The sequence below is a fragment of the Phyllopteryx taeniolatus genome, chromosome 6 (genome assembly GCF_024500385.1).
Source record: "Phyllopteryx taeniolatus isolate TA_2022b chromosome 6, UOR_Ptae_1.2, whole genome shotgun sequence".
Classification (NCBI taxonomy): domain Eukaryota; kingdom Metazoa; phylum Chordata; class Actinopteri; order Syngnathiformes; family Syngnathidae; genus Phyllopteryx; species Phyllopteryx taeniolatus.
In genome coordinates, this window is record NC_084507.1 from 20541682 (window position 1) to 20569466 (window position 27785).

Below are 27785 nucleotides of genomic sequence, written 5' to 3' on the forward strand. Positions count from 1 at the left end.
TAGGCATGACTGTGAGTGCAAATGGTTGTTTGTTCCTATGTGCCCTGCGATTAGCTGGCAACCAGTTCAGGGTGTACCCCGCCTCCTGCCCGATGACAGCTGGGATAGGCTCCAGCACGCCCGCGACCCTAGTGAGGAGAAGCGGCTCAGAAATTGGATGGATGGATTAACCACCAAAGCTGCATTCCGCTTGGCCAGCCGGTACCCATCAGCTGCCTTAGGAGTCTCACAGGCCAAAAATTCCCGATAGGACTCCTTCAGCTTGAGGGCATCCTTCACCGCTGGTGACCACGAACGGGTTCGGGGGTTGCCGCCACGACAGGCACAAACTACCTAACGGCCACAGCTCCGGTCGGCCACCTCAGCAATGGAGGCACGGAACATGGTCCACTCGAACTTAATGTCCACTGTTTCCCCCGGAACATGAGCAAAGTTCTGAGTTGAAACTCCCTCTGACAGGGGATTCCGCCAGACGTTCCAAGCAGACCCTCACAATACGTTTGGACCTGCCAGGTTGGATCGGCATCTTCCCCCACCGTCGCACCCAACACAGGTGGTGATCAGTTGACAGCTCTGACCCTCTCTTCACCCGAGTGTCCAAGACATGTGGCCGCAAGTCCGATGACACGACCACAAAGTCGCTCATTGAACTGCGGCCTAGTGTGTCCTTGTGCCAAGTGCACATATGGACACCCTTATGCTTGAACATGGTGTTCGTTTTGGACAATCCGTGATGAGCATAGAAGTCCAATAACAGAAGTCAGCTCGGGTTCTGATCGGGGCGTTCCTCCCAAGGTCTCATTGTCATTGCCCATGTTAGCATTGAAGTCCCCCAGCAGAACGATAGAGTCCCCACTGGGAGTGCTCTCCAGCACCACCTCCAAGGACTCCAAAAAGGGTGGGTACTCTGAACTACTGTTTGGTGCATAGGCACAAACAACTGACAGGACCCGTTCCCCCCACCTGAAGGAGGAGGGAGGCTACCGTCTCTCGTCCACCGGGGTGAACCCCTATGTACAGGCACCGAGCTGGGGGGCAAAATGTATACCCACACGTGCTCGGCGTCTCTCAACGTGGGAAACTCCAGAGTGGAAGAGAGTCCAACTCCTCTCGAGAGGACTAGTACCAGAGCCCCAGCTGTGTGTGGAGGCGAGCCCTGCCCTACGTTTAGTCAGAACTTGTTGACCTCACACACCAGCTCTTCCCTGCCAGAGAGGCGAAATTCCACATCCCTAGAGCCAGCTTGTGTAGCCAGGGATTGGACCGCCAAGGTCCCTGCCTTCAGCCACCACCCAGCTCACACTGCACCCGACCCCTATGGGACCCACGTTACCCTTTCAGGCTGTGCCCGGCCAGGCCCCATGGGTGCAGACCCAGCCACCAGGCGCTCACCTTTGAGCCCCACCTCCAGGCCTGGCCTCCAGAGGGGAGCCTGGGTGACCCCGGGCAAGGGAAAACGTGATTTCATCAATTTACCTTTCACCCTGCACAACCTAAAATATTGTAAGAATTCATTTTGATGCTGTCGACCATTCATAACCTCCATGTACTCTTTCTTTCTCCAGGGTTCGGCGGAGGAAAGTACATATCGTTTGAGGAGCGCCAGTGGCACCAGCCATGCTTCACCTGCACGCAGTGCTCTGTGTCGCTGGTGGGTGCCGGCTTCTTCCCCGACGGCGAGCGCATCCTGTGCCGCGACTGCCATAACAGCCTATAAATACCCCCCAGACTCCCCCTCGGAATTCTTCTCGACTCGTGTCATAGCCAAAGTCTTTATACCCAGCAAGGTAACAGGGAAACTCATGCAGTTTTTCCAAAATGGACCACCTTGAAGCTACGTTATATAGTTAGTTCCTTAAAACAACATGACGTTATGCGATACTGTACAATATTTGATATCAATAATGTTCTTCAAGAGACACAACAGTACAGTTTATAGTCCTCACTAACTAAGAATAATGGGACCTTGGACTTCTTTTTCATGGCTTCTTCTTCTTTTCCTTTCGGCTTGTCCCGGTAGGGGTCGACACAGCGTGTCATCCTTTTCCATGTGAGCCTTCTCCTGCAACCTCCTCTCTAACACCAAATATCCTCATGTCTTCCCTCACTACATCTATCAACGTGTCTTTGGTCTTCCTCGATCTCTCTCGCCTGGCAGCTCCATCCTCATCCTCCTTCTACCAATATACTCACTCTCTCTCCTCTGGACCTGTCCAAACCATCGAAGTCTGCTCTCTCTAACTTTGTCTACAAAACATCTAACCTTGGCTGTCCCTCTGATGAGCTAATTTCTGATTTTATCCAACCTGTAAACTCCTAGAGAGAACCTCAACATCTTCATTTTACTTAGTTTTCATGGCTAATCCTTGAATAATCATCAAATTTGACACAATACTCTGCCCACATTAAATGGTGTAGGCAAAAATCTTCACAATTTAGCATCGCCTATCTATCTACAATTCAAGTAGGAGCTCAAGCCCTGGAATTCGCCCACAATAGCTTCTTTAAACCAAAATGCCTGGCTTCCTGTTTAGTTTCAGGCAAAAATGATTGCGACTTTTTCATGCATCCTGTTCTGATAGACATGTCCACCTGATTTCTTGTTGCTCAGTGAAATTGGTGTCAGGGGCTGATTTTTTACGCTATGCTCCACTCACATTAGATGGCATAGGCATAAAAAGTATCTGTTTAGTATGCCAGTTTCCAATTGGGGCTAATTAGGATGAATTCCCAAATCTGAGTCGAATTTCAACCCCTTGGAATTCGCCCCAAATTGCTGTTTTAAACCAAAATGGCCAACTTCCTGTTCAATTTCGGGGACGAGTTCTTGAGACTTTTTAATGCATCCTGTTATGATAGACATGTCCACCTAATTTCATGTCAATCGGTCAAACGAATATGTTTTCATGGGGTGCTACTGATTGAGTTTTTGGGCGTTGTGCTCAGGACCCCTTAAATACAATATAATCTTGCAATAGTTGGTGAGTTTTCTGGCATGTTGATTCCCACAAGAGGCAATTAATTTGTCGGAAGAATAATAAACAGCAATTCCAAGAGGCACCCTAATAATAAGCTTCCTGTTTTAACGCTGTAACTGCATTTTGAATGTCACACACAATTATCACTATGCATTACCTCTATGCATCTTGACTAACTTGCTGATTATAATGACACAAAAATGAATACTAAATCGACTTTAGAGGAAAAAAGAACTTCATGGCATGTTTGTTGTTATAAAAAATAAGGTATACTTTGCACTTTTTGGACTAGTCTCCTGCTACCATGTTGCGTGCACATAAATTAAAAAACACACACACACAATTCAAAACTTGGCACAAAACCACTTTTTTATCTAATTGCTGAAGCTATTTTCTTATTTGTTTTTTAGTTAGAATTTTTCTGCTAATTTTATAAGTGGACATTTTTTAACCAAGCTTGTCCTGTAATACTAGTTTGTTCCTCATGAGGTGCTAGCGAGTGAGAAGAATTCTAGCGACTTAAATATTTCCTCTACATTTGGGACCAAGTGTTGTTCAAGACCGGGGAAAATTTTTTTTTTTTTAAAAAAGACACTCATCAAGTGACATTTTTGGTTAGCTTCCATTCCAAAAAGTCTGAATTGTTGTGTCTGAAATAAAAATATTCTGGCACTCTGCTGCCCTCTATTGGTTTGGAGCATTTCCCAATTATTTTCCTTCACATTGTACTTTTTCAAGCATCTGGCAATTTTAGTTCAAAGGTGCAGCGTTATTTTTATGTAATGTCCGAGTATGCATGTCTTACTTTTTTTCATTTGTTGTATTTGTCTGATTGTCGCTGGATCTCAGAATTCTGTGGGTTTTTTTTTTTTTCATTTCTATCCAAAAAACAACATGCATAAAACAAATTTTTCATAACCAGTAATGGATGATACCATTTTACGATAAGTGTACCCTATAAAGGCTTTTGTGAATTATTTCAAAGTCTTTTAAATCATTAATAAACATGCAGTTCACTATTTGGCCAGGTCAAAGTCCTTTTTATTTTTTCTAGTTTGATATTCTTTAGTTCATTCTCTTTTAGTTTAAAATAATTTTTATTTTACTATTTTTTTCTTTTAGTTTTTATTATTTTTTTCACGTTTGTTTCTATATTTAGTTTTTTCTTCTAGTTTTTCATTTTAGTTTTTATTAGTTTATTTGTTTTACATATTTTGTAGTTGTTTTATTTTAGATTTATCTTTACTTTATGTGTTTATATTTAGTTTTTATTATAGTTTTTGTAGAGGGAAAAAAATATATAATATATAATAAGACATCTCATAATTAAGCAACTTGCCATGAGCATTTGAGGCTAACATAAGCAGCTGGGCTCACTATTTGGCAAGCAATCGATTCTTGCCTCAAGTAGTTTTTAAGCATTTGAAAACTATAAATAACCACAAAAAAAAAAAAAAAAAAACTTCTTATGGGTACCCTTATTGTTAAGTAGTACCGAATGAAACCATCATGTTGGAGAAAAAAATTAAACCAACAAACTTTTGAGATTCTTGTTTTTTCTGTAACACTTACTGTTTTTTTTTTTTTTTTTCTTATTCTACGTGACAAAGTATTAAAAAAAAATCAATATATTTCACGATTTCAGCTTTGATGCTGGTGAGTCAGAGTTGGCAAATGTGCATTTGTTTGTCTTGTCTTTACGATGGGGAAATAAGCCATCGTTTCATATAAATCCCGATGTTAATAGACGGGACTCAATCCTGCAATGGTGGTGATGGAGCGCTTGTGTGTACGTTTGAGTGGAAAATAAATGGAATTATGTGTGTGCTTTTTGTCTTGAAATAGCTGTTTGCGGTTTATGACGTCATAAGACTTTTTGTGATTTTAGAGGAACACTCAAATTTTCGACATATTTGTGTGTTAGCTCTTAAAGCGACAACAAGCTTTAAATTAGTTTGTCTAAATATATAACACACACTGCAATATTTATGCTGAGTTCACTGTTTCGCCACCTCGATGAAGTACACATGGAATAACAGATGCACACTCCCTGCCGCAGTTTGAGATATTTTCACCAAAAAAGGAAATGGAAAACTTGGAGCAGCTCGGGAGGAAGAGGAGGAGGGCGTAGAAGTGTGGGAGCGAGGAAGAGAGGGAGGATGTTCACATCTGGAGTCGACACTTTCAGCGGGGGGTCATCTCTTTTTTGGGGGGGTGGGATTTATTGGCAGGAAGGTGGAGACTAGATGAATGGAGGAAGGGTCAGTGAGAAAAGCCAGCATGTTTTAAACATGCTAACATATGCTGGCGACCCCTTGAATAGAACCTCAACAAAACTATGCCAAGCACCCATTAATGGGAGCCTTCGAAATACTCAACGGAGGAGTTCGTCAAAATAGGAGCCCTGGAGTGAGCCCCGAAGTGCCTGCTACAAACCAAAATGGCTGAGTTCCTGTTCTGTTTCGTGCATGGGTCTTTGGGACTTTTTCGTGTGTCCTGTTATGATAGACATGCCCACCAATTGTAATGATGGGAGAAATGGGTGTCTGGGGGCTAATGTATCTTAACTTTCCAAGACTCCTCGAAATGATTAATAAATTGTTGATGTCATACCCGAAATGGCTGCTTGAAACCTAAATAGCTGACTTCCTGTTTAGTTTCGGGCATGGGTCTTTGAGACTTTTTCGTGTGTCTTGCTATGCTCGACATACCCATTAAACTTTGTGATGATGGGAGAAATGGATGTCGGGGGCTAATTTTTTTCGAACTTCCCAAAAATCCTCGAAATGATCATCTAATGTTGACGCCATGCCTGAAATGGCTGTTCCAACCCAAAATGGTTGACTTCCTGTCTAGTTTCAGGCATGAGTTCTTAAGGCTTTTCCCATTATTCCCGTTATGATAGACATGTCCACCCAAATTCATGTTGATGGGTGAAACTCCTGTGGGATTCTTTTTTTTAATTTACTGAAAGACCTCAAAATGATCATCAAAATTTGACGACATCCCCCACCTGCTTTAGATGTCATAGGCAAAAAGCTTTATAATTGAGCATGTCTAGTATACCAGGGTGGCACGGTGATCGACTGGTTAGCACATCTGCCTTACATTTCTGAGGACCGTGTTCAAATCCTGGCCCCACCTGTGTGGAGTTTGCATGTTCTCCCCATGCCTGCGTGGGTTTTCTCCGGGTACTCCGGTTTCCTCCCACTTCCCCAAAACATGCATGGTAGGTTGATTGAGGACTTAATTGCCCTTAGGTGTGAATGTGTGCGCGAATGATTGTTTGTTTGTATGTGCCCTGCAATTGGCTGGCAACCAGTTCAGGGTGTACCCCGCCTCCTGCCCGATGACAGCTGGGATAGGCTCCAGCACGCCCGCGACCCTAGTGAGGAGAAGCGGCTCAGAAAATGGATGGATGGATGTCTATTTCACACCGAAATGTCCGACTTCCTGTTTAGCTTCAGGCACGGGTCTTTGAGACTTTTTTTTGTGTGTCCTGTTATGTGCACCAAGCTACGTGTTTTGTGGGTCCCGTTATGATAGACCTGTCGACCCAATTTCGTTTTGATGGGTGAAAGCACTCTCTTTCCGAGAATCCTTATACGTCTACCAAATTTCGTGTCAATTGGTGAAATCGTGGGCAAATTTTTTCTTTCCAGCTGATTTTGTTGATTTTCATGTTTTATGGCGAGTCATCAAATTTCACTACAATGCTCCACCTACATGCAATGACACAACTCAAAATCTTCATAATTTAGGGTCACCCATCTGTCTAGTATCCGTAGTTTAAATTAGGTAGCAATTAAAACAAAATCCCCCGGACACTCGAAAAAGGCCAGAATAACACTAAAATGTCAGCTTCACAACAAAGTGACAGACTTCCTGCGTCTTTTCAAGCATGGCTTCTTGAGACTTTTTTTGTGCGTCTACTCATGATAGACATGTTTACCAAATTTCATGGGGCCAAGTGAAACTGGCTCCGAATCTGGGCTGAATTTTTGTTTAATCTATCAAGAAAATCTGTTGAGTTTTTGAGAGTGGGAAAGCCCTCAAATAGGTGATTTATCTGGGCTAGCTTTGACTCTCAGGTAATAAAGTTAGTTAGTGCTACCAGTTGATAAAATAGAACTGCTGTGTTAAAACCACTTCAGATCCTGCTGGCTTAAAGAAGGTGAGGAAAGGTGGATGATCTCATCCGGATCATTCCCAGATGTTCCCTGCCTGTCTCTGTTAATCCTCCCAGTTCAAGGTAAGTATAATGATTTTAATGCATGTGATGAAGTTGAACATTCTTGCTGTCAACATGCATTTAGACACCCTGTCTTCCATTTATTGCAAAAACACCTCTAATACCTTCATCTTACCATGTTATGTTGCCTTATAAAGCACTTTCCGACTACAAATTGCATAACAGTAATACTATGGGCAGCTTAATCTTTAGCCATGGACCTATGGGCACTTTAATCTTTAGCCAGGACCTATAGCATGTCATGGCTTGTTTCTGAGAATGGTGATTGTATTTAATGCACATATAGCGCCGACTTGTGGTCAAATTCTTTAACTACATATACATTGACTCTTAATTGCGGCACAGATTTTGTCATATCTTAAACAATACAATTGCTTGATGCGCATTAGTTTACCTTTATGTGTTTGACAGTTCTTGTTAATTCTTTAGGAACTTCTGGAATTGCAGTGCTGAATCTGTACCAAAGAGAGCAGCACAAACAAAGCTTTGTCTCATTTGTGTCAGGACTTAGACAACATAGATCTTTAATGTCGCATTCCAACTAAACCAGAGGGTGGTGTTCAAGTTGAATGTATTAGTGCTAAGACCTTGACCATTCATTTGTCTTGGAACACTTTGGGAGTATGGAAGGAGAGCATGAAATAGAGGGAGCCATTTGTCTGGTTGAAATTAACTAGCAGGAGAAGATTAACGTGTTATTTACTGTGCATAAACTGTCCTCCCCTCATTTGCTAACGAGCAATGTCTGTTTTGACCTAGCCTCAAAGTTATGATACAGTGTATTAAAAGTAATTTAAAATCAACAAGGGTTTTTTTCTTAGACAAAACCTCCAAGTTTGAGATCAGTTGAAGATCGCTTGAAGTTTGCTGCTGCTTAAGAACTGAAAAAAACCTTTGATCCGTTAAAATCAATAGGGCTCTTATGGATGGGGGGGGGGGGGGGGGGGGGGGGGGGTCCCTCAAAATTGTGACATTGGTTGAAAATTGGGATTGCTCGAGTGCTGAAAAGAAACATGGACACATCTTGCATAACCCTTTTATGCCAATTACCTCAAGCACCTTGGTTTAAATGTCACAAGGGTTGTCACAATCGAATCTTATTAGAATTGATTATCCTATAGATATTTCGTCGAGTGCGCCAGTAATCCCCGCAATGTTTTTTTTTTTTTTTTCATTTATGAGGGCTGGACTTCTATCCTTAAACTGCATCTGTTTGTACTGAGTGTATGGTATGAACTCTGTACAGAATTTGAGACAACAAAATCAGCCTTTCCTAACCGGTTAGCATTGGCGATTAGCATTAGCGATTAGCATTAGCGCACAAGCTATTACCTTTTTAGGTAATTACAAAAAAACACCAACTACCATTCAGCTCACTCATACATCATGTTATATACACATTAGACATCTAATAGTGTCTTTAAAAAAAGTACTTACCGACACTCCTCTGTCGTTTTTGCCAAAGTTTATCAGTGGCCCAATACTGCGTCCTTCTGCAATAAATGTCCGTGTGAAACATTGGATCCGGCGGCACAACCGTGTTTCCGGAAGGATCTTTTCCTTTTTTTTTTTTTTTTTTGGTCTGGGTGGAGCTTTGAGGCAGTAATTCGGCGTCGACCTATTTTTTAAGTCCCCCACAGCCCGAAATACAGAGGTGGGTAGACCAGCCAAATATTGTACTCAAGTAAGAGTACTGTTACTTTTGAATAATATGACTCGAGTAAAAGTAAAAAATAGTCCTCCAAATCATGAGTAAGAGTAAGCATAAGAAGTTACTCTTGTGAAAAAACTACTCAAGTACTGAGTAACTAGTAACTTCTAATTTATTTTTAAAATCAGAATATGAACATCAAATAAAATTAAAATATGAATCTGTAAATTCAGACATTGCTGAACAATATCACTTAATCACATAATAAATAAAATTTTATAAAATCACATTTTTGTAAAATAACAAATTAAGGAAAATTTAGCTCCAAGAAATGGTCTTATACCATGTTGTTTCTACTTGTTAAACAGCACAATACTGTAGGTTCACCAAACCTGGAACAAGCCTGCAGTGTATATAAAAAGTCTACACACCCCTGTTCAAATGCCAGGTTTTTGTGTTGTAAAAGAATTTTGACCAAGATAAATCATTTTCAAAGTTTTTCCACAATTAATGTGACCTAGAATTGGTACAACTTAACTGATTTATCCATCCATGCATTTTCTGTACCGCTTTATCCTCACAAGGGTCACGGGCGTGCTGGAGCCTATCCCAGCTATCTTCGGGCGAGAGGTACACCCTGAACTGGTTGCCAGCCAATCGCAGGGCACATATAAACAAACAACCATTCGCGCACACATTCACACCTACGGGCAGTTTAGAGTCTTCAATTAACCTACCATGCATGTTTTTGGGATGTGGGAGGAGACCGGAGTACATGGAGAAAACCCACACAGGCACGGGAAGAACATGCAAACTCCAGACAGGCGGGGCCGGGGATTGAACCCGGTCGTCAGAACTGTGAGGCAGATGTGCTAACCGGTCGTCCACCGTGCCGCCTTAACTGCTTTAATTTTGTATATTTTTGAGAGGGTAGGAGAAAATAAACAAGTGAAAAAAACTTGGACTAGGACTTGAGGTTTAACTTGTTTCCTTCTTGGTCAGGTCACCATTGCAAAAGAGATGTTATGTTTTTACTGGTCTTTTACCTGGTTAAATAAAGTTGAAATAAAATAAAATTGTAAAAAGATCTGGTTGCACAAGGATGTAAACCCTCTTACAACGGGCATGTGGCTGTGTTCAGAGCTCATGTTCAATGGGAGTCCGTGGACAAATGCCACCATTGAAATTTTCAAGTAAAAAAAACAACAACAACACATGCACAGGGCCTTACAGAAACATTATTTGCTGTAGCCACTAAAATGACTGAATGAACAAGCTGTTTGCTGACCAGACTTATTGAGAAAGTGTGTGTTAAAGAGAGAGCGTGAGAGAGAACAAGATGCATGTTTAACAGTTACTTGTGACCATAAAATAGTGCTAATGTTGCTATACGCACAGCCAAAACAACAGCAAAAACATCTGCAACTTACAGCAAGGTGTTTTCTCAAGCTAGAAGGGGGCTGAAATATCCAGGTTTGGGTAGCGACAAAACTACGCTGCATGTTAAAGCTGTTGTTTTTCGTAGTCTGTTGCGGCTGTCACAACTCACTTTGATTGGCCCGCGAAGCCCAATAGAAGACTTTGTGTGCAGACGTAACTTTCTTGTGTCGTTTGATTGGTGAAGTTGAGTCAAACCTCACTGTGGTAATCATGGTGGATTGGAGCAACGGCGCGGAAGTTGAAAACGGAAGTCTAAAAATAGATCACGCACGCAATTATTGATAAATTCAAGTAGCGAACGGCATGTAGATTATTGTAACAGAGTAAAAGTACTGTTTTTTCTTAGCATAAATAGTCGAGTAAAAGTAAAAAGTATGCTTCATAAAAACCACTCTGACAAGTACAATATATCCCAAATGTTACTTGAGTAAATGTAACGGAGTAAATGTAACACGTTACTACCCACCTCTGCCTAAATATAACTCAATATCATAATTTCTATGAGAAAAAAAAGGAATGGTCCCTAAAAAGTTTAAGATTAAAACTCGGTTAAAATGTGCAGATGCTTGAGCGCTGACAAGAAACATAGTCATGCTGCATGACCCTTGAACGCAGCCCCCTTAAACACCTTGGTTTGGATATCCTTCAAAGATAAACAGGGTTCTGGGAGAGAAACTATTCACTGTAAGTTCAAGGTTGTTTTTTGGGGGGATCAATTAAGAATTGTGATTGCTCAAGCGTCAAAACGAGCCTTTGATCTCAACTCGTTTATCCACTTTTTTCCCGTACTTCAAAATCAACAGGGCTCTTGTTGATTTAAAAAAAGTCCCCAAAAATTGTGAGATGGTTTGAAAAGTGTGGCTGCTCGAGCACTGAAGAGAAATGCACCACTCATTCTTTCTAACCTTTGATCCCAACTCCTTCAATCACCTTGTTTTAGGTATTCTTCAAAATGTATTTTTTTGAGAGAAAAAAGTCCCTGAAATTTTTTGATTAGTAGTTGAAAATTGTAGCTGCTTGAGCGCCGAAGAGAAAAAATTGACTCATGCTGTTGTGTGACCTTGTGTCTTAGCTGCTCAAACACATTGGTTTAAATCGCCCTCAAAATCATAAGAGATCTTTATGAAGCAAAACATCCGTGAGCGTGTGAGATCAGATGAAAACTGTGACTGCTCAAGCGTTGAAAAGAAACATGTAATGAAAGGTTGCATAACTTTTGATCTTGGCTCCTTGGTGAAGGTAGTCTTCAAAATAAGCTCATTTAGGAAAAACAGTCCCCAGAAGTATGAGATCAGTTCCAAATTTTTGACTGCTCCAACGCCGAAAAAAAAAAATCAAAAGTGATCTTTGTGAGACAAAACAGTCCCTGAAATTTGGAGATCATTTCAAAATTTCAAAACGCCTGCAAGAGAGCTGACTCTGTGACTTCTCGAGGGCTGTATAGAAACATATACTCAGGCTTGATGACTTTTTATCTCATCTACCTCACACGCATTGATTTTAAGTAGCCCTCAATATAATAAGAGTTGTTTACGATACAAAACAGTCCCGGGAAGGTGGACATCGTTTTAAAATGTTGACTGCTCGAGTGCCGAAGAGAAAACTTGTATTTAAATGGGGTGTGAACTGACCGAACGTATCCTGCTAAATGAGGTATCCGAGTAAAGTTAAACAAGCTTCCTCTTTTTATTTGGACTTTCTACTGGAACTATGACAGATAGATAGATAGATAGATAGATAGATAGAACTTTACAAATACTTTGTAATTTTATGTACGGTCACATAAAGCAACAGACGTATGAGAATATTGTCACGTATAAATGTTTACGTAAAAAAGTCACAACTGTGCAAAAACATCAGAACCCTGTTACAAACAAAGCAGTATAATAATTGTTCATATTCAGTGGCTTGCACTGTGTATTTGCTTTCCATTTGCTCCCAGTCACGAAAAAGACACATTGTTTATCTTTTCATCAATCCAGAGCCAACGAGGATCGGATTTCACATGATCGGACTTCTTCGGTGACTGGGAAAACCTGCAGAGTCAGCATCTAGAAGCGGCCCTACGCATTGTTTTCTCATCAAGATGTCAGCTTGACGTCAGCGTCACCTCGGTAGGTTTTTCTCGTCACAATCCTTCCGAGTTTAAGTGACGGAGCTGCTCGTGACGTTGGGAACGACAGTGGTCCTGCTTTGGGCTTTTCGCCTCCTCCCACCTCCGCCGCCGGCGCCACTGCTGCCGCCCTCTTTGATTCTTGGCACGTTCTCGAGCCGGCCTCCCCGAGTCTTCTCTGATGAGACAAGCAAGAATGGTACTAATTAGAGGTGTCAAATCTACGGTTTATACCTTGATTTTAAGGTTCCAAATCTGTTCACACATAAACTGCTAGCAGGAAAAATTTAAATATTTTCTTTTTAGCAAATTGCAACATCAATAGTTTGTCTTCTTTTTAGGAAACAAACTATGCAGACAAGTGAAGCAGAAACACTTTGAACAGTCTTGAATTAAAACACTGCTGGCTCATTTAACCACATTGGCCTCCCTAAGCATTTTTAAAATGCACAACAAACACAATGAGTAAACATCGTCAAAGGGTCCTGGAAGTGAAAGCGAACACGATGTCGAGTGCCTTGTGGTAATTACTCAGGCTGCACTCGTTTTGTTTAGCCGAGGCGGGCGAGCTCACTTCACTGACGAATGTCTGTTATGAACTTGTTATGGTTCCGTGCGCCTCCTGGAAAACAAGCGCACACGTGCCAAGCGCTGGAGAGTGTTTCGCACGCTGGTGACAACAGAAAGGTCAAAATATACACGGTTTTAAATTAACAATTACAAATAAGAACTGAAAAGCAAAAAAAATATATATATATATGAAATAAAAATTCTCTCAATTGATAAAATTTCAATATAAAAAATGTAAACAAATATCTTTAAAAAACATGGAACTTTCAAAAGTAAACTCTGAATGACAAAAATAAAAATCTAATCTATAAAAAATTAACATCCATCCATCCATTTTCTTTACCGCTTCTCCTCAGTAGGGTCGTGGGCTGCTGGAACCTATCCCAGCTATCTTCGGGCGGGAGGCAGGGTACACCCTGAACCGGTCGCCAGCCAATCGCAGGGCACATACAAACAAACAACCATTTGGGCAATTTGGAGTCTTCAATCTTCAATCAACCTACCACTCATGTTTTTGCGATGTGGGAGGAAACCGGAGTGCCCAGAGAAAACCCACCAAGGCACGGAGAGAACATGCAAGCTCCACACAGGCGGGAACGGGATTTGAACCACGGTCCCCAGTCCTGTGAGGCAGATGTGCTAACCAGTCGTGCACCGTATATATATATATATTGCAGGATGAAGGCCTCTTCTTCACATTTCCAACAACTACGGCAGTTTGCAATTTGTTGCCATTGTATTCCAGTTTGTTGAATTATTTAATCTGTCCATTCATATCCAAAATCCATCTCAGACTTTTTGTACTTTCATGAGTATTTAATTATAAAGTGAGTTTATTTCAATTTGCAAGCAGCATTGTTGTAGCATATTGGCACTGTCAGATAGGGATTCATTTAAAAACTGTTTATGGTGCTTCAAATAGTTTGACCTTTTTGTATAACTCACTTAAGCAGCCATACCTCTTTTATTTTACAGAGTTAAAATTATATGTCCAGGTTTATCTAATGTTTATTATTACATATGATATACTGTATATTATAGTTGAAAAACATATGACTGATTATTTTGTCTTTCTATCAATTCTGCAAAAAGGGCTGTCACTATCAAATATTCTGAAAATAAATTGTTCTATCGATTATTTCAGCAATTAATCAAATAAAATATTTTTTTAAATGTACAAATAAAAGATTAATATAAAGCACTGTTAAAATAGAAAATTAGAATCCAATCTAAAAAATCTATTATGAAATCTGAATGCAAAACATCAAAAATAATCATTCCTTTTGTAATGTAAATGTAAATGTAAAAATATAATCTGACTTTTAAAATCTGTGGGGAAAATTGTATATATAGTTTACTGCATAGAGAAAATGTATGGATAGATGATAGTACAAGTCTAAAACCAATAGGATTAAAAAATATAATTTTAAAAATACAACTCATCTGAATAATTAAAAAATCTGAACAAATGATGACATCTGAAAACAAGATCTGAATACAAAACATCTAATTAATAAATTCTAAAAATGAAAATAATATATAAAATATAAAAACAAATATCAATATAAAAATCTGGAATTATTTTTTTAGGAAACTTGAATATATGATATACATAGTGAATATAGAAAATTAAAGGAAAAGTAATAGTAAAAGTCTAAAAAAAAAGTAAGATGAAGCAATATCATTTTAAATTTACAAATCAAATCTCAATAATGAAAATTTTTTTTAAAAGAAAATTATAATGTAAAAAATATAAACAAATGATACAATCAGAAAATAAAATCTGAATACAAAACATAAAAATAATCAATTCTTTAAAAAATCAAAATAAAATAAAAATTAAATCTAAATATAAAAATCTATCCCGCGACCCTTGTGAGGATAAGCGGCTCAGAAAATGGATGGATGGATATAAAAATCTAGGAAAAATACATTTATTTTAAATGGATGGCCGGACAGACGGACGGACCGGTGTTTTATCACTACTGCTGGAAGTAAGGACGAATAAATTCATGAAATTCCAACGTTCAACCACATTTGGAGTGGAGTTGATCCTGTAGCGTAGAAGCTCATGGGGTTGAAGCCTCATAAGACAACTTTAACTAATGGTGTAAAGATGTAATGACATCTCAAACAAGTAACTGATGTGGTCGAGGTGCTTTGAGTCGGAGAGGTGTGCTCCATCAATTTCTGCCGGCCCTGATTGCACCTCATCCTTCTCCATCCAGTCCAAACAACAAATGGCTGACAAATGGAATATCGCCTTCAGAGAAAGGGCTTATTTTTGCCCCCGCCTGAGGCCCCCGAATGAAGGAGAGAGGATGATGTGTATGGCACTACATCACGCACTGTTATACAAGTTCTGCCCACGCTGTGTTCCATTCCCTCAGACCAAGCCACAGCTGCTCCCTGGGGCGTCACCTCAATCGTGGTCTGACTATGTAACGCGGGGCTTCTCAGACTTTTGGGTCCAGGATAGAAAATTGTGTTCAAATATCGACTGTTTAAAGGTTTACAACAACGTGACATTGATGCTATTCTTTAGCCTGTCTGTGGCTTTTGGAATTGTGTTTCAGCATTAAGCTAGCAGACGTTTGTAGGGCAGTTATGTCGTTTTAAATAAGTAAGGTGTAATTGTCTTTATTTTCTGTTTAGTTTGACAGCAAACTTCAATCGGGAGTGGCAATAAACAGCTTGAAGCCTTTTTTTATTTTTATTTTTTTTAAGAATTGTTCTGTCAAACTGCCGCTTGCTGTGAAATGAGTTGAGTCGAGTTCGCTACATCCATCAATTTTGCTCGCAAGTTAAAGCAAAATTCAGCCGAGCGACGGCTCTCGTTTCGAACATCTCCTAAGTCGGATCATTCGTAAGTTGAGGTACCGCTATAGTTCCTTGGCACCAAGTTGCCACAAGATGGTGCCAAAGCACTACCTTTATTTTTGACAGGGCTTTGGCCTGAGTACAAAAACAGAGAATGAGTTTTTTAGTGAATAATGACAATAGGTTTCACAAAAAAACTCAGCGAATTGGTAAATAGGTGAGTAGCGAATCACAAATATGTGGGGGAATACTAATCTTTACTACAAGTAGAGACAGTTTTTTGACAGATGTTAAATCTTATGAGAATAAAATCGTATTTTACCAAGAAAAAGTCGTAATATTACAATATTAAAGACAACTGTAATGAGGGAAGAGTCATAATTTAATGTGAATTTCAAAAATGCAACTTTATTCTTGTGAATTACACTTTTTATTCTAGAAAAGACAAATTTATTCTCTAAAAATATAAGATAACAATGAACCTGCGCATGTTCGGGATTTGCCATTCACAAGATAGCGAGCTATCTTCCGTTATTAGCTGAAAATCTTGTTTATTCACTGTTTTTTGTGCTTAGACCAAAGCAATCAAATTATTACTTTGGCGCGAACCACTGTAACTAACGTACAAGAAATACGCTGATATGTGCATGTTGGCACAAGGACGACATCTGCGATGGCTCATCAGATGACACCTGCTCACGCTTCATTCAGAGCCTCCTGCAGATTCAACACCTGGGAAGTTTTTATGAGGTTTATAATATTTCACCGCTAATTGTTTTCTCAAGCCCCGAGATGAAATTCTTTCCCGGGTGAATTTGCACACAACTCATTTCTCAACGGCAGCTGTCCACCGAACAGCCGACTTCCCTCCAGACGGAATACATTTACACACGGCCACGATATTAGGTACACTTCTTTTCCTGAATAAAAAGACAAACTATTGATGTTGCGCTTTCCTCAGGGTTTTTTTTTTCCCATGTAGCACGAAATGACAATGTTGCTAACATGAGGAGCACTGTTGGCATTGTTGCTCCTCGTTTTTTTTTTTTTAAATAGTCACTAGCTTTTCCGACAAAGTCGTTAAGTTGGCAACACTGAAGACAAGTCGTTGCTTTTGCTTGCTTGTTCTACCGACACATGCACATCAACATAAAAACACCACTTTCAAAACATAAGCGTTGCAGATTTTACATTTTATTTTGACTTCACAAAGACAGCGAGGGCCAGTCAGAGACTATCGACGGGCTGGATGTGGTTCGTGGGCTGTACTTTGCCAGGGCCTGATTTACAACTAAACTCTTTTATTTTATTAAATAATTGCTTCATAAATGATCATAACATTAAGTGTAAATAATATACGCTACTTGAAAAGTTAGGATTAATTATTATTGTATTCAAATACATTTTTTATTTTCTGTTTTCATTCAGCTCAATAAAATAATGCATTCATTGATTTATTGTAAATACTTTTGGAAAAATCTGTAAACATATTTATTTTACATATATATATTTACAACATTTTTAAAATTACAAAAATGTGTTTAGTTAGTAATCATCATTAGTTAAAGTTTTTTTTTTACATAACTTCACCTTCCTAAAATAATGGCCGAAGTAAATTTTTACTTTTTCAGACAACACACACAAAAACTGAACCAAATACTGAATACAATATATTTAGGAGTTTTTATTTATTTATTTATTTATTTCAGTAGAATTGCATTAGCTGGGTAAACTGAGGATGTAGGCGATTTTAGCGGAGATGATCAGCATCATGATGGGAAGATTTAGGCAAAAACAAAAAGCCTTTTTTGTCATAAAAAATTATCTCATGAAAGTGACAATATTTTACATACAGATTTCAACTACTTTTGTTTTTCATTTCAGCTACAAATTATCTGGCCCGTTTGTCCATTTTGAAAATCAAATCTAGCCCTTGATCACAGACGTTTACTCACCCCTGTCATATACTTGTTTACACCTCTCTAAAGTTTCCAACTATAACTGAAGATTAATTGTATATATAGAACTAAACTTCCAACGACGTATCAGGCGCAAACATGTCATTTATTGCAAAACAACTGCAAATTTAAAAAAATGCAAAAATGGTGCTTTTACACAGATAATAATGCTCACTCTTGATTGACATTTTAACCTATGGTACAGGTGTCACCATGAAAACACCAAAAATAAAGTCAAAGAAAAAGTCAAACGCAATTGTTATGTGTATGTTAAGTGTTTTCAGTAACAACAGTTACTTTTATTGAAAAAATGCAGGCCACGGGCCACATTGGACACCCCGACACGCCAGTTCTGGCCAATGGGCCATATGTTTGACCTGGGTTATAGTTTACTAAATTCAATTCCATGTCCTGTTCTGTTCTGTTGTTTTCATCACACTTTTGCATGGTACCTTTGTGTCCAAAAAGCCAAAGAAAAACAATAACAATATGTTCCTTATTGTGTTCCACCAATGTACAGTACAACTCCACTGTATCATACGGAGCAGTTCCTAATATTTTGACCATCCACAAAGGCTCAACGAAGAAACTAAAGTAAAATTTAAAAACCATCAATGAAAATGGAGTATTGTGCGATGTAATGTGGATGTGTGTGTTTACCGCTCACGCAGGGCGTCTTGGCCATGACGCACTTCCGCCTCTCGGTCTGCGGTGTGCACGGCTGAGAGGGTTGCAAGGCACCCGAGGGGAGGTCCCGCTTGCGGGGGTGCTGCAGTGGTAGGCGGACCCGCGACTGCGAACCCTTTTTGAAGCCGCACGTCTTGTTCCTCTTCACGCAGGAACCCCACTGGCTCCACTCGGACAGTTGGCACTCTGGCAAAGAGGAAGAGGAGAAACACTGGCCTGAGGTGAGTGAGGAACAACAGTTTATTTTTAAAAAAGATTATATGTAATTACTCATTGCTAGGCAGAATTTGTGATTATTTTTGCTCCAATGACAAATTTTAAAAATGTCATATACCAGTGATTGTCGTAGTGTGGTGGCACGTGGACTCCCTCTGCTGGTATGCAAAAGAATCACTGCCGAAGTACAGTTCAGTTATATTTTACTTTAAAGTTCAACACTTTGCATTTAATCTTTAAAAATGGTTTGTTTAAAAAAAAAAAAAAAAAATTTAACATTTGTGCAATACATTTTGAAGCAGGAGTTACAACAACTGTGAGTTACAGTTGTAATATTAAAAGCAAAACATTGTATATTTTTAAGAAAAATAGTTGGAATATTATGAGAATGAAGCCCTATTTTTGGTTAAAATAGTTTTATTTTAATGAGTTTTTATTAAAAAAAAATTGTAAGAGACTAGTCCTATTTTGTCATGATAATAATTCATAATCTTACAAAAATAAAACCATATTTTTCAAGCTAAATTGATTTTAAAATTCTGAGAATAAGGTTATAAAAATTTTTCAAGATAAACTATTATAATATTACTAAAATAAAGTTTACTTTTTTAGATAAAAAATATTTTCGAAAAGATGTGTATTTTTGTGAAAAAGTTATTTCTTTGGGGGGGGGGTGAAAGAAAATCTGAATTCCACGAGACTAGTTATATTTGTTAAAAATTCTAAATCTCTAAAGTTCTATTTTCTGATTTAACAATTCTTAATATTCCAGCAGTAAGGTTATACTGTATTTTATTTCAAGATGAGTTGTCTTAATATTATTATATTTTTTTTAGAAAAAATGTTTTTTTCCCCCCCATGCTTTTTCTTTGGCCAGTTTTCAATAAAAAAAAAAAAAAAGAATTGTTAAAACTGTCCACTTGACAGTAATACGCAATTAAAATGATCTGTGAAAAAAAGAAATCGTCCCTCTCTGGTCCCATCTTGTACCTTTGCTTGATTTGCAAGAAAACACATCGCCCAAGGAAAAACAACCAATCAGAAGGCGTTACTGACTGACGAGGTATCAATCATTTGCCGCGCTCTCACGGGCACACGGCTGTCACGTTGTTAGCGTGACTTATTTGTAATCTGTAACATTAAATATTGATTTGAAGTTTTATTTTGGGGAATTTTTGGGTGACTCACCCACACACTCCATGGTGTCATTGGCGGTGAGCTGGCCGGGAGGGCAGCTAACATAACACCGTCCGCTGTGCGAATACAAACCCTCCTTGCATTTAGTGCAAAAGTGGTGGTTGAAACACGAGTCGCAGTTGTCAATTTTACATTCTGCAAGACAGAAAAACGATTTCAATGACACCAGGCACCCTTGTAATTTAACAAAGAACAAATACTTCAGCACTCTTACCAAGTAGAATTTTCAAATATCTAGTTTACTTCATGACTTATATTTCTGGCAATTTTTACTCCCCTATATTTCCTAAATGAATGTCTACTTTTACACTGATTCATTACAATGAAATGTATACGTTGTTTTATACTCATTGACATTTCCCCTGACCATCTTTATTAGTCGTTACGACAAAATAAAAACTGAAGAAATGATTAGTTGACGTTAACATCTTTATATGGGCGTACCGGTAGGCACAGATTTATCCTGATCACCTAAAAAAAGATATTCATATACAGTGATGCATTGAGATACAAGTTTAATTTGTTCTGTCACAACACTCGTAACTTAAAACACTCAGATCTTAAATCATCTTTCCCTGTTAAAATGAATGGAAATACCTTATTAATAGAAATAATGTACTTTATAAAAACATACAGTAATAACATAATGAAATAGAATGTGAAGAAGTAAACAGCTTTGGCCACAGTTTTGCTTCAATTCAATGGACATTGTGTTGCTCCTTCTGGTGTGTGCTGCTCCTTCTGGTGTGTTAGACAGTATAATACAGACAAAGCGCTATAAATGGAGACATCACTCCGCAGTAAGCCGCAGCAATATTAGTCGTTCTTCGCAGAGGATAGAGAATATATGCCTGGGAGTATTCTGTTATTATATGTCAATAGGTTGCTTCACCGTTTGTGTTAGAATATTTGTTGGTTAAATGGTTATACCACTGTGACATCAATGCGATGAGTTAGCCCATCTATGGTGTTTTGCATTGTTTGTCAGCATAAAGCAAGACAGACTTTTCTAAGGCAAAGCTACAATGTCGTTTTAAATACACAACGTGTAATTATTTTTTCAGAGTGGCGTTGAATAGCTTGAAACCTATTTGTCAAAGAATAGAATTAAGAAGAGCAAATGTCAAATACAGCGGGCGCCTGCATACTCATGGTTTGGCACCCGCGGATTCACCTATTAGTGGATTTAGTTTTTCGATTTTCTTTTTCTTTTTTGTTTGTTTTTCTTAGTTGTTTTCTTTTTTAAGGGAGAAACAACTTTGAATGCCCTTATTGGCGGTTTATCAACACCTATTCAAGAATTTTGGGGGTTTCAAAATTTTTTAATGCAATTATAACGGATGTCAATTATCCCCGGATTTTCGCTAATAATATTCTACCAGGTGACTTTAAGATTTACCAAATTTTACTCAAATATCGCTTCCAGGACCTTTATACAAGAGTGGACACAGGTTGTTTTGTGAGGGTGTGGCTTTTGCTTTGTTTCTCAAACAAACAACGTGTTGAAACGCATATAATTAAAAGCAGCAGACGATGCAAACGATCGAGCGAGCGCTAACTTCCTCACTAAGCCGGCGTTGGCTTTGGAACCCCGACTTCCAGGAAAAGAGCAGCAAAAAAGTTGGGAATCTTGCAACGCTTTGGCCCATGATGCCAATTGGCACTTTTCAATGGAATGTTTGTGTTTCTGTGATGAGCTTAAAGAGCACTGACTCGATAGGCTGCGTGTGGCTCACTGCCAGGAGGACACACGATCTAAACACAGCGCAGTGTTTGAAAGAACAACATTTGTTTAAATGAATAATAAACTCGTTCCCATGTGAAAGTGAACGCCCACTGTCATCTCGCATTCAGCGTCAAATATGACAACTATTCGCAGGGCAGGAGTTGTATTTTTTTTTGGGGGGGGGGGAATGATTTTATTATTGTCATTATTATTAAATTAAAAATGTCTTATTATTTAGAAAGTCAATGTTTTTTTTAGAAAAAAAATCTATATTAATAATACTTTGGGGGAAAACCGTTGTGTTCTGACAAGACTAAATTACGGTAACAATTTTCAAGCCAAAAAACACACAATATTAGGATATTGAAGTCATATTTTATCAATATAAAATCTTAATTTTTGTTGTATTTTTCAAGAAAAAAGTCGAGCAAAGTTAAAAGTTATAAAGTCATGTTTTTGTTCAAAAAAGTTTTTGTTTTTGTGTCAAAAAGTCATATTTTCAAGGAAAAAAAGTCAGAATTGTACAAGACTAGTTCTGAAGACCTTTTCCATGATACAAAGTCATGTTCTTACCAGAAGTCACACTCCACCCCCCTGACCCGAAAACTGCTTAATATTTCGGGAATAAAGTTATATATTTTTTCCACGATAAATTGTCATTATATAATTAGAATAAAGTTGTACTTTTTTTCTGAAAGAAGTTGATTTTGATCTAACGATGAATTGTCACAATATTACTAGAATTAAGTTGTACTTAAAAAAGTTTTTTTTGAATAAAAAAGGTATGTATTTTTCGTGAAAAAGTCATATTTTCAGACAAGTATTTTTCAAGATAAAAACTTATAACTCCCCCATGTGGCTGCATTTACACATATTTTCTTTTCTGTTTTTTAGACAGTTAGTGCTTATAATAATAATAATTATTATTATTATTATTATTATTAGTAGTAGTAGTAGTAGTAGTAGTAGCAGTAGCAGCAGCAGCAGTAGCGGCGGCACGGTGGACAACTGGTTAGCACATCTACCTCACAGTTCTGAGGACAAGGATTCAAATCCCGGCCCCGCCTGTGTGGAGATTGCATGTTCTCCCCGTTTTCTCCGGGTACTCCGGTTTCCTCCTGCATCCCAAAAACATGCCTGGTAGGTTAATTGAAGACTCTAAATTGCCCGTAGGTATGAATGTGAGTGTGAATGGTTGTTTGTTTCTATGTGCCCTGCGATTGGCTGGCAACCAGTTCAGGGTGGACCCTGCCTCTCGCCCGTAGATGGCTGGGATGGGCTCCAGCACGCCTGTGACCCTGGTGAGGATTAGATGAATGAATGAATGAAAGATGGAATTGTGTGACAATGCTTTTTTTTTTTAGATAAAAATTCATAATCTTCCAAGAATAAAGTCAGATTTTTTTAAGTCATGAAAAAGTAGAAAACAGAAATTAAACTAATTAAAAATATATAGATGAATACTACTACTGCTAATCCAAGCATCCATCCATTTTCTGTACTGCTTATCCTCACTAGGGTCACGGGCGTGCTGGAGTCTATTCCAGCTATCTTCGGGTGAGAGGCGGGGTACACAGTCAACTGGTTGCCAGCCAATCGCTGGGCACATAGAAATAAAACAACCACTCGCACTCACATTCACACCTACAGTCAATTTAGAGTCTTCAATCAACCTACCATGCATGTTTTTGGGATGTGGGAGGAAACTGGAGTCCCCGGAGAAAACGGGGAGAACGGGGAGAATATGCAAACTCCACACAGGCGGGGCTGGGATTTGAACCCTTGTCCTCAGAACTGTGAGGTAGATGTGCTAACCAGTTAACCACTGTGCCGCCACTACTGCTACTACTACTACTGCTGCTACTACTACAACTACTATGAATAATTAATAATAATAATATAATAATAATAATAATAATAATAATAATAATAATAATAATAATAATAATAATAATAATAAGCACTATCTGTCTAAAAAACAGAAAAGAAAATATTTGTAAACGCAGCCACATGGGGGGAAAAAAACATGGATTGTGGCTTTCTTTGGCATTTGCTGTTCAAATGAAGGCCAAATCGAAAACACTGAGGTTCCCAAAAATAAAACAAACAAAAAAAAATAAAAAACAAGCAGACAACAATGGATGTGTAAAGTTAATAGTTCCAGGAGGTAAGCAGAAGCACATTAGCTGCACACTCAGCTGCTGGCTGCCCTCGGCTGCAAAATACAGGAATGCCGCCCTCACAAAGCAAGTTTTTATTTATTTTTTTGTAAATAAATAGACTGAGGCTTTTTTGTTGTTTGTTTGTTTGTTTTTCACAATAACAAATTGACATTTGAGAAAAATACTGGGATTGAGCGAGCAGGCCTCACGGGTGCATCTGTTGTTGCCTTCCGGGTTCCTCATGCCAAAGTATCCCATGGGGCAGGAGGTCAGGCACACGCCCACTTGCTGGATGTCGTTGCGCTCCAAGTAAATGAACAGTTTGGCCTTGCACTTGATGCAGCCATTGTACTCAGAGCAGCGCTCGCAGCCTTTGGGGCAAGATGGCAGGCCCTCATTACCCACTGATGCTGAAAAATAAATAAATAAACAAATATGATGAACAGAGTCCACTCGCACCACATGAAAATGATCACATTGTCTCCAGGTATATTTGTAGTGCTTTAACAAGGGACATTTGCTCACAGTTGACCTGTTAAAATAACATCGTGATTCTTTCATATTTTACCGGCATTCCCACGCATAGGGGCAACAACAGACAGACATTTACGAAGGAGTATTAGGGCCATGCTGAAAAGAAACAAGATAAGACAACAACTTTCTTTTTCAAGGAAAAAAAATAAAATACAGCTCCGGAAAAAGTAACGAGACCACAGCAAAATGATCTGTTTCTCTGATTTGATGAAAGAAGCGCCTATAAGTGGCAGCCAGTAACAACAGCGCTGCTAAAATTCTCCGAATTTGTACTTTTTTCACCCCTTCATCCATCATCTAGGGTTCTATTTTCCTAGATGGCGTAACTGCAGTCGAGCATAAAAGCTGTTGCCTCTTTATTTTCGTGTAAGCGCAAGGGTGTGCCTTTTGGAGATGCACTTGAAGTTGTTGTAATATTTGTCATTTTTTGTCAAGGATGAAGAATAAATGCCTGCGAGTAATGTTATATTATCTGTCTAAATGTGTTGCTCCACCAAATGCATTCAAACATCCGTTTCTTTAAGGGTTCTAAAACAGTGGTTGTCGATGCTAACGGTTAGCATGTCAACGGCGTTTTCCATTTATTTGGTTGTTGTTTGTTATCATTAAGATAGCTGACTTTCCTGAGGCTTTACATACACAACTTGTAATTCACTTTATTTTATGCTTAGTTTGACCATAAACTTCAAATGGGAGTGGCATTAAATAGCTTGAAACCTCGTTTTTGATGAAATGTTACAGTGGTGTTCATTGTAAAGTGAGTTGAACTGAATCAAGTTTGCGCTCGCAAATCAAAGCAAAAATGCAGCCAAAAGACGGCTCGTATCTCAAGGTTTCTGTTTATTTGAGTAAAATAAGCATAATCATAATCCAAATTCATAACGCAAATACTGTCATTTAGAACATGTATGTGCAGAAATAAAAAATAATAATAAATAAATACAAATATTGCAAAAACACCCAAAAAGGTCCAGTAATTTTTTTTTGTTGGTGTCATATTTTTTTCCAAAGCTGCAAGTCATACATTTTCCAAAAAAGCAAAAAAAGCAACAACAAAAAAACAATCATGAAAAAAAGGTTTTTACAGAATTATTTTTTAAATGTATTTTATCAAGAAAAAAATTTAATATTACCAGGTATTAAGAAAAAATCTATTTTTCTTCCTGAATACATTTTATTTTTTTATTTTTACAAGAATAAAGTGGTATATCTTTAATAACTAATAGTAAATGTCTTAATATTATAAGAATAAAGTCATATTTTCTGGAGAAACTTTTGTATGGCATATTATTCAAGAAAATAAAAACAAATTTCAGAATAAAATGTAATAATCATTCCATTCACACACACAAATATGGTAAACATCTTTGGAAAAGAAAAGTCTTTGTCGGCTACGGCCATGGTCGCTCAGGAATTTTATTGCATTGATCTGTACCACCGTGTCAAGTTTGTCGCATCTCGCATGTGTTTGTGAAATATCTGTCTGAAGAAAATTTCATAATTGGCTACTGACAGTAGTTTGTGGATTCACACAAGTGTCTGTCCATTGACGCACACAAATATGGTAAACATCTGTTTAAAACAAATCATAAATGGCTATGGGTCGCGGTCACATTGATGCATGCTAAAAGGAATCTCATTGTGTTGATAGGAAACCACGTCAATCGGTCGCACCCCATATCTGTCCGTCCACTTACATCAACAAAGAAATACCAGTCTGCGATTCTGACCTCAGGAACTTCGTAGTCAACAGCTCATTCATTCACAGAAGACAAACAGAAAGAAACACGGCGATGAAGTTTTACTACTTCCTCGGAACGCATCGTGCGTTTCCCGTACTTGGGATGCACACGTTGGTGGCCTGGTGTAAGTTCCTGAAAATTCTTTGAAGAAAGTATTCGCCTTTGAACTATCATATTTTAATGTCAGGATTATTATGGGCCCGCGGAGACAAACCCATAAAGGAGAGAACGTCAGGAACTCCTTCCCAGATAAATAACCCCCACGGCATAAGGTTTGAGCTAAAATGCGAGCAGCAGCAGCATCTTGAAATGGCGCCAAACAAATCTTGCATTTTGTCTCGAGTGTTGACTCATTCTGGCCATAGGGTCGGCGGCAGACGGGCAACACCGACCATCGAAATAAAGTCAGATGTGAAACAGCATTTAACTGAAAACGCTTGTTAAAAAAAACAGTACAGTGTAACCTTGGTTCATGAACACCTTAGTTATTGAACAATTCAGTTTACAAACAGGATTCTCACCCTGAAAGCATAATTGCTAATTGCTTTAAGTCAATTTTGTCTCACAATATCAATAAAAGATACCCATGTGCTTGATAAATGTTTTTTCTTTATGCCTGTGTAGATTCTGAGTCATCCAGGTCATATTAACCCGTAAAAGTAGACTTGAGCCAACTGGACTGTTCTTGTTTGTTGAATTTGTTGTTTGTTTGTTTTAGTCTTGTTTTCCAAAACATTCAAAAATGACTTGGGCAATTATGCTATTAGGCATACAGGAATATTGTAAACATTGTGAATGAAGTTATATTAAAAGAATACAGTTGTATTTTTAAATGGAAAACAAAATATGCAAAGTCGTATTCGAGGAAAAAAGTTGTAATCTTTCCAGAATAAAGTCATTTTCTTTCTCAAAATAGTCTAAAAAAAAAATCTTAAAAAGATTAAACGTTTAATATTTACGACCAAAAATCTTGACGCATGCCGAGAAAGCCGACATCTGCCGAGTCATGACACCGTGAATTGTGACGTGAAACGGAATGTAGCCAATCAAGAAGTGACTGATGAAGAAGGAAGTGGCCATAAATAGAAATAACCATGTCCTACTCATTGTCGTGTTTTGTATAAGTGGGTTCACCAGACAGCAAGAAGTATTTTCCAATGCAGGCCTTTTTATTGACGTCACAATTCTACGACACACCCACCTCCAGTCGTTTGGGCAACTCTCGGGAAATATAGGTGTCACGTACGTGGTTAGGGCGAAGGCGAGTAACGCAAGGCAAGAACATGATGGACCCAATTGCAGGGAAGCAGGGAGGCAAGGCAGGAGTGCGGGAGTCTCAAAATAATAATATTTAATCTTCAAAAAGGGAAAACTGAACGAAGTCCCACAACAGATAATCAAATGAAAGTAACAAAGAAACACTCGAATATCAAAAACTGGAAACAAAATATGACCTGTGAGTAAGACGTGGAATAGAAAGGGAAAGTGACACCTGACAATGATATCCCACAATGATAAAGACAACTGGCGACTATGACATGGCAAAGACATGTGACAACGACAATGAACCGACAAGAACTGAAAGAAACCAGGGAACTAAATACAAACAAATTGACGAGACAACGAGGAACACCTGGACAAGACACGAGTGGCTGGAGAGAGCTGATTGGTCGACACAAAGTAGACGAGAACAGGTGGACACAACAACCTAATGAGCACACGACAAACATGGAACACAG

General features: G+C 38.6%; 2 protein-coding genes and 1 long non-coding RNA gene across 6 annotated transcripts in view; 2 read left to right on the forward strand and 1 right to left on the reverse strand.

The window, feature by feature from the left end:
* Nucleotides 1–4805, forward strand: part of fhl3a (four and a half LIM domains 3a) — a 50719-nt gene extending 45914 nt beyond the window's left edge. For both annotated transcript variants that reach the window (XM_061775487.1, XM_061775486.1), the window contains one exon: nt 1566–4805. In XM_061775487.1, coding sequence (XP_061631471.1) covers nt 1566–1717 — 152 coding nt within the window. In that variant the 3' untranslated portion in view covers nt 1718–4805. The remainder of the gene's footprint in view (nt 1–1565) is intronic.
* A 7178-nt stretch (nt 4806–11983) lies between these two features.
* rspo1 (R-spondin 1) overlaps nt 11984–27785 on the reverse strand; it is a 29565-nt gene continuing 13763 nt past the window's right edge. For all 3 annotated transcript variants that reach the window (XM_061775491.1, XM_061775489.1, XM_061775490.1), the window contains 4 exons: nt 23980–24180; nt 19874–20017; nt 18443–18655; nt 11984–12612 (listed from right to left, as the gene is read on the reverse strand). In XM_061775491.1, the coding sequence (XP_061631475.1) occupies nt 12467–12612; nt 18443–18655; nt 19874–20017; nt 23980–24180 (704 nt within the window). In that variant the 3' untranslated portion in view covers nt 11984–12466. The remainder of the gene's footprint in view (nt 12613–18442; nt 18656–19873; nt 20018–23979; nt 24181–27785) is intronic.
* LOC133479050 (uncharacterized) overlaps nt 12310–27785 on the forward strand; it is a 58270-nt gene continuing 42794 nt past the window's right edge. Inside the window, exons 1-2 of the long non-coding RNA XR_009788818.1 lie at nt 12310–12435; nt 18622–18690. This is a non-coding gene — a long non-coding RNA (uncharacterized LOC133479050). The remainder of the gene's footprint in view (nt 12436–18621; nt 18691–27785) is intronic.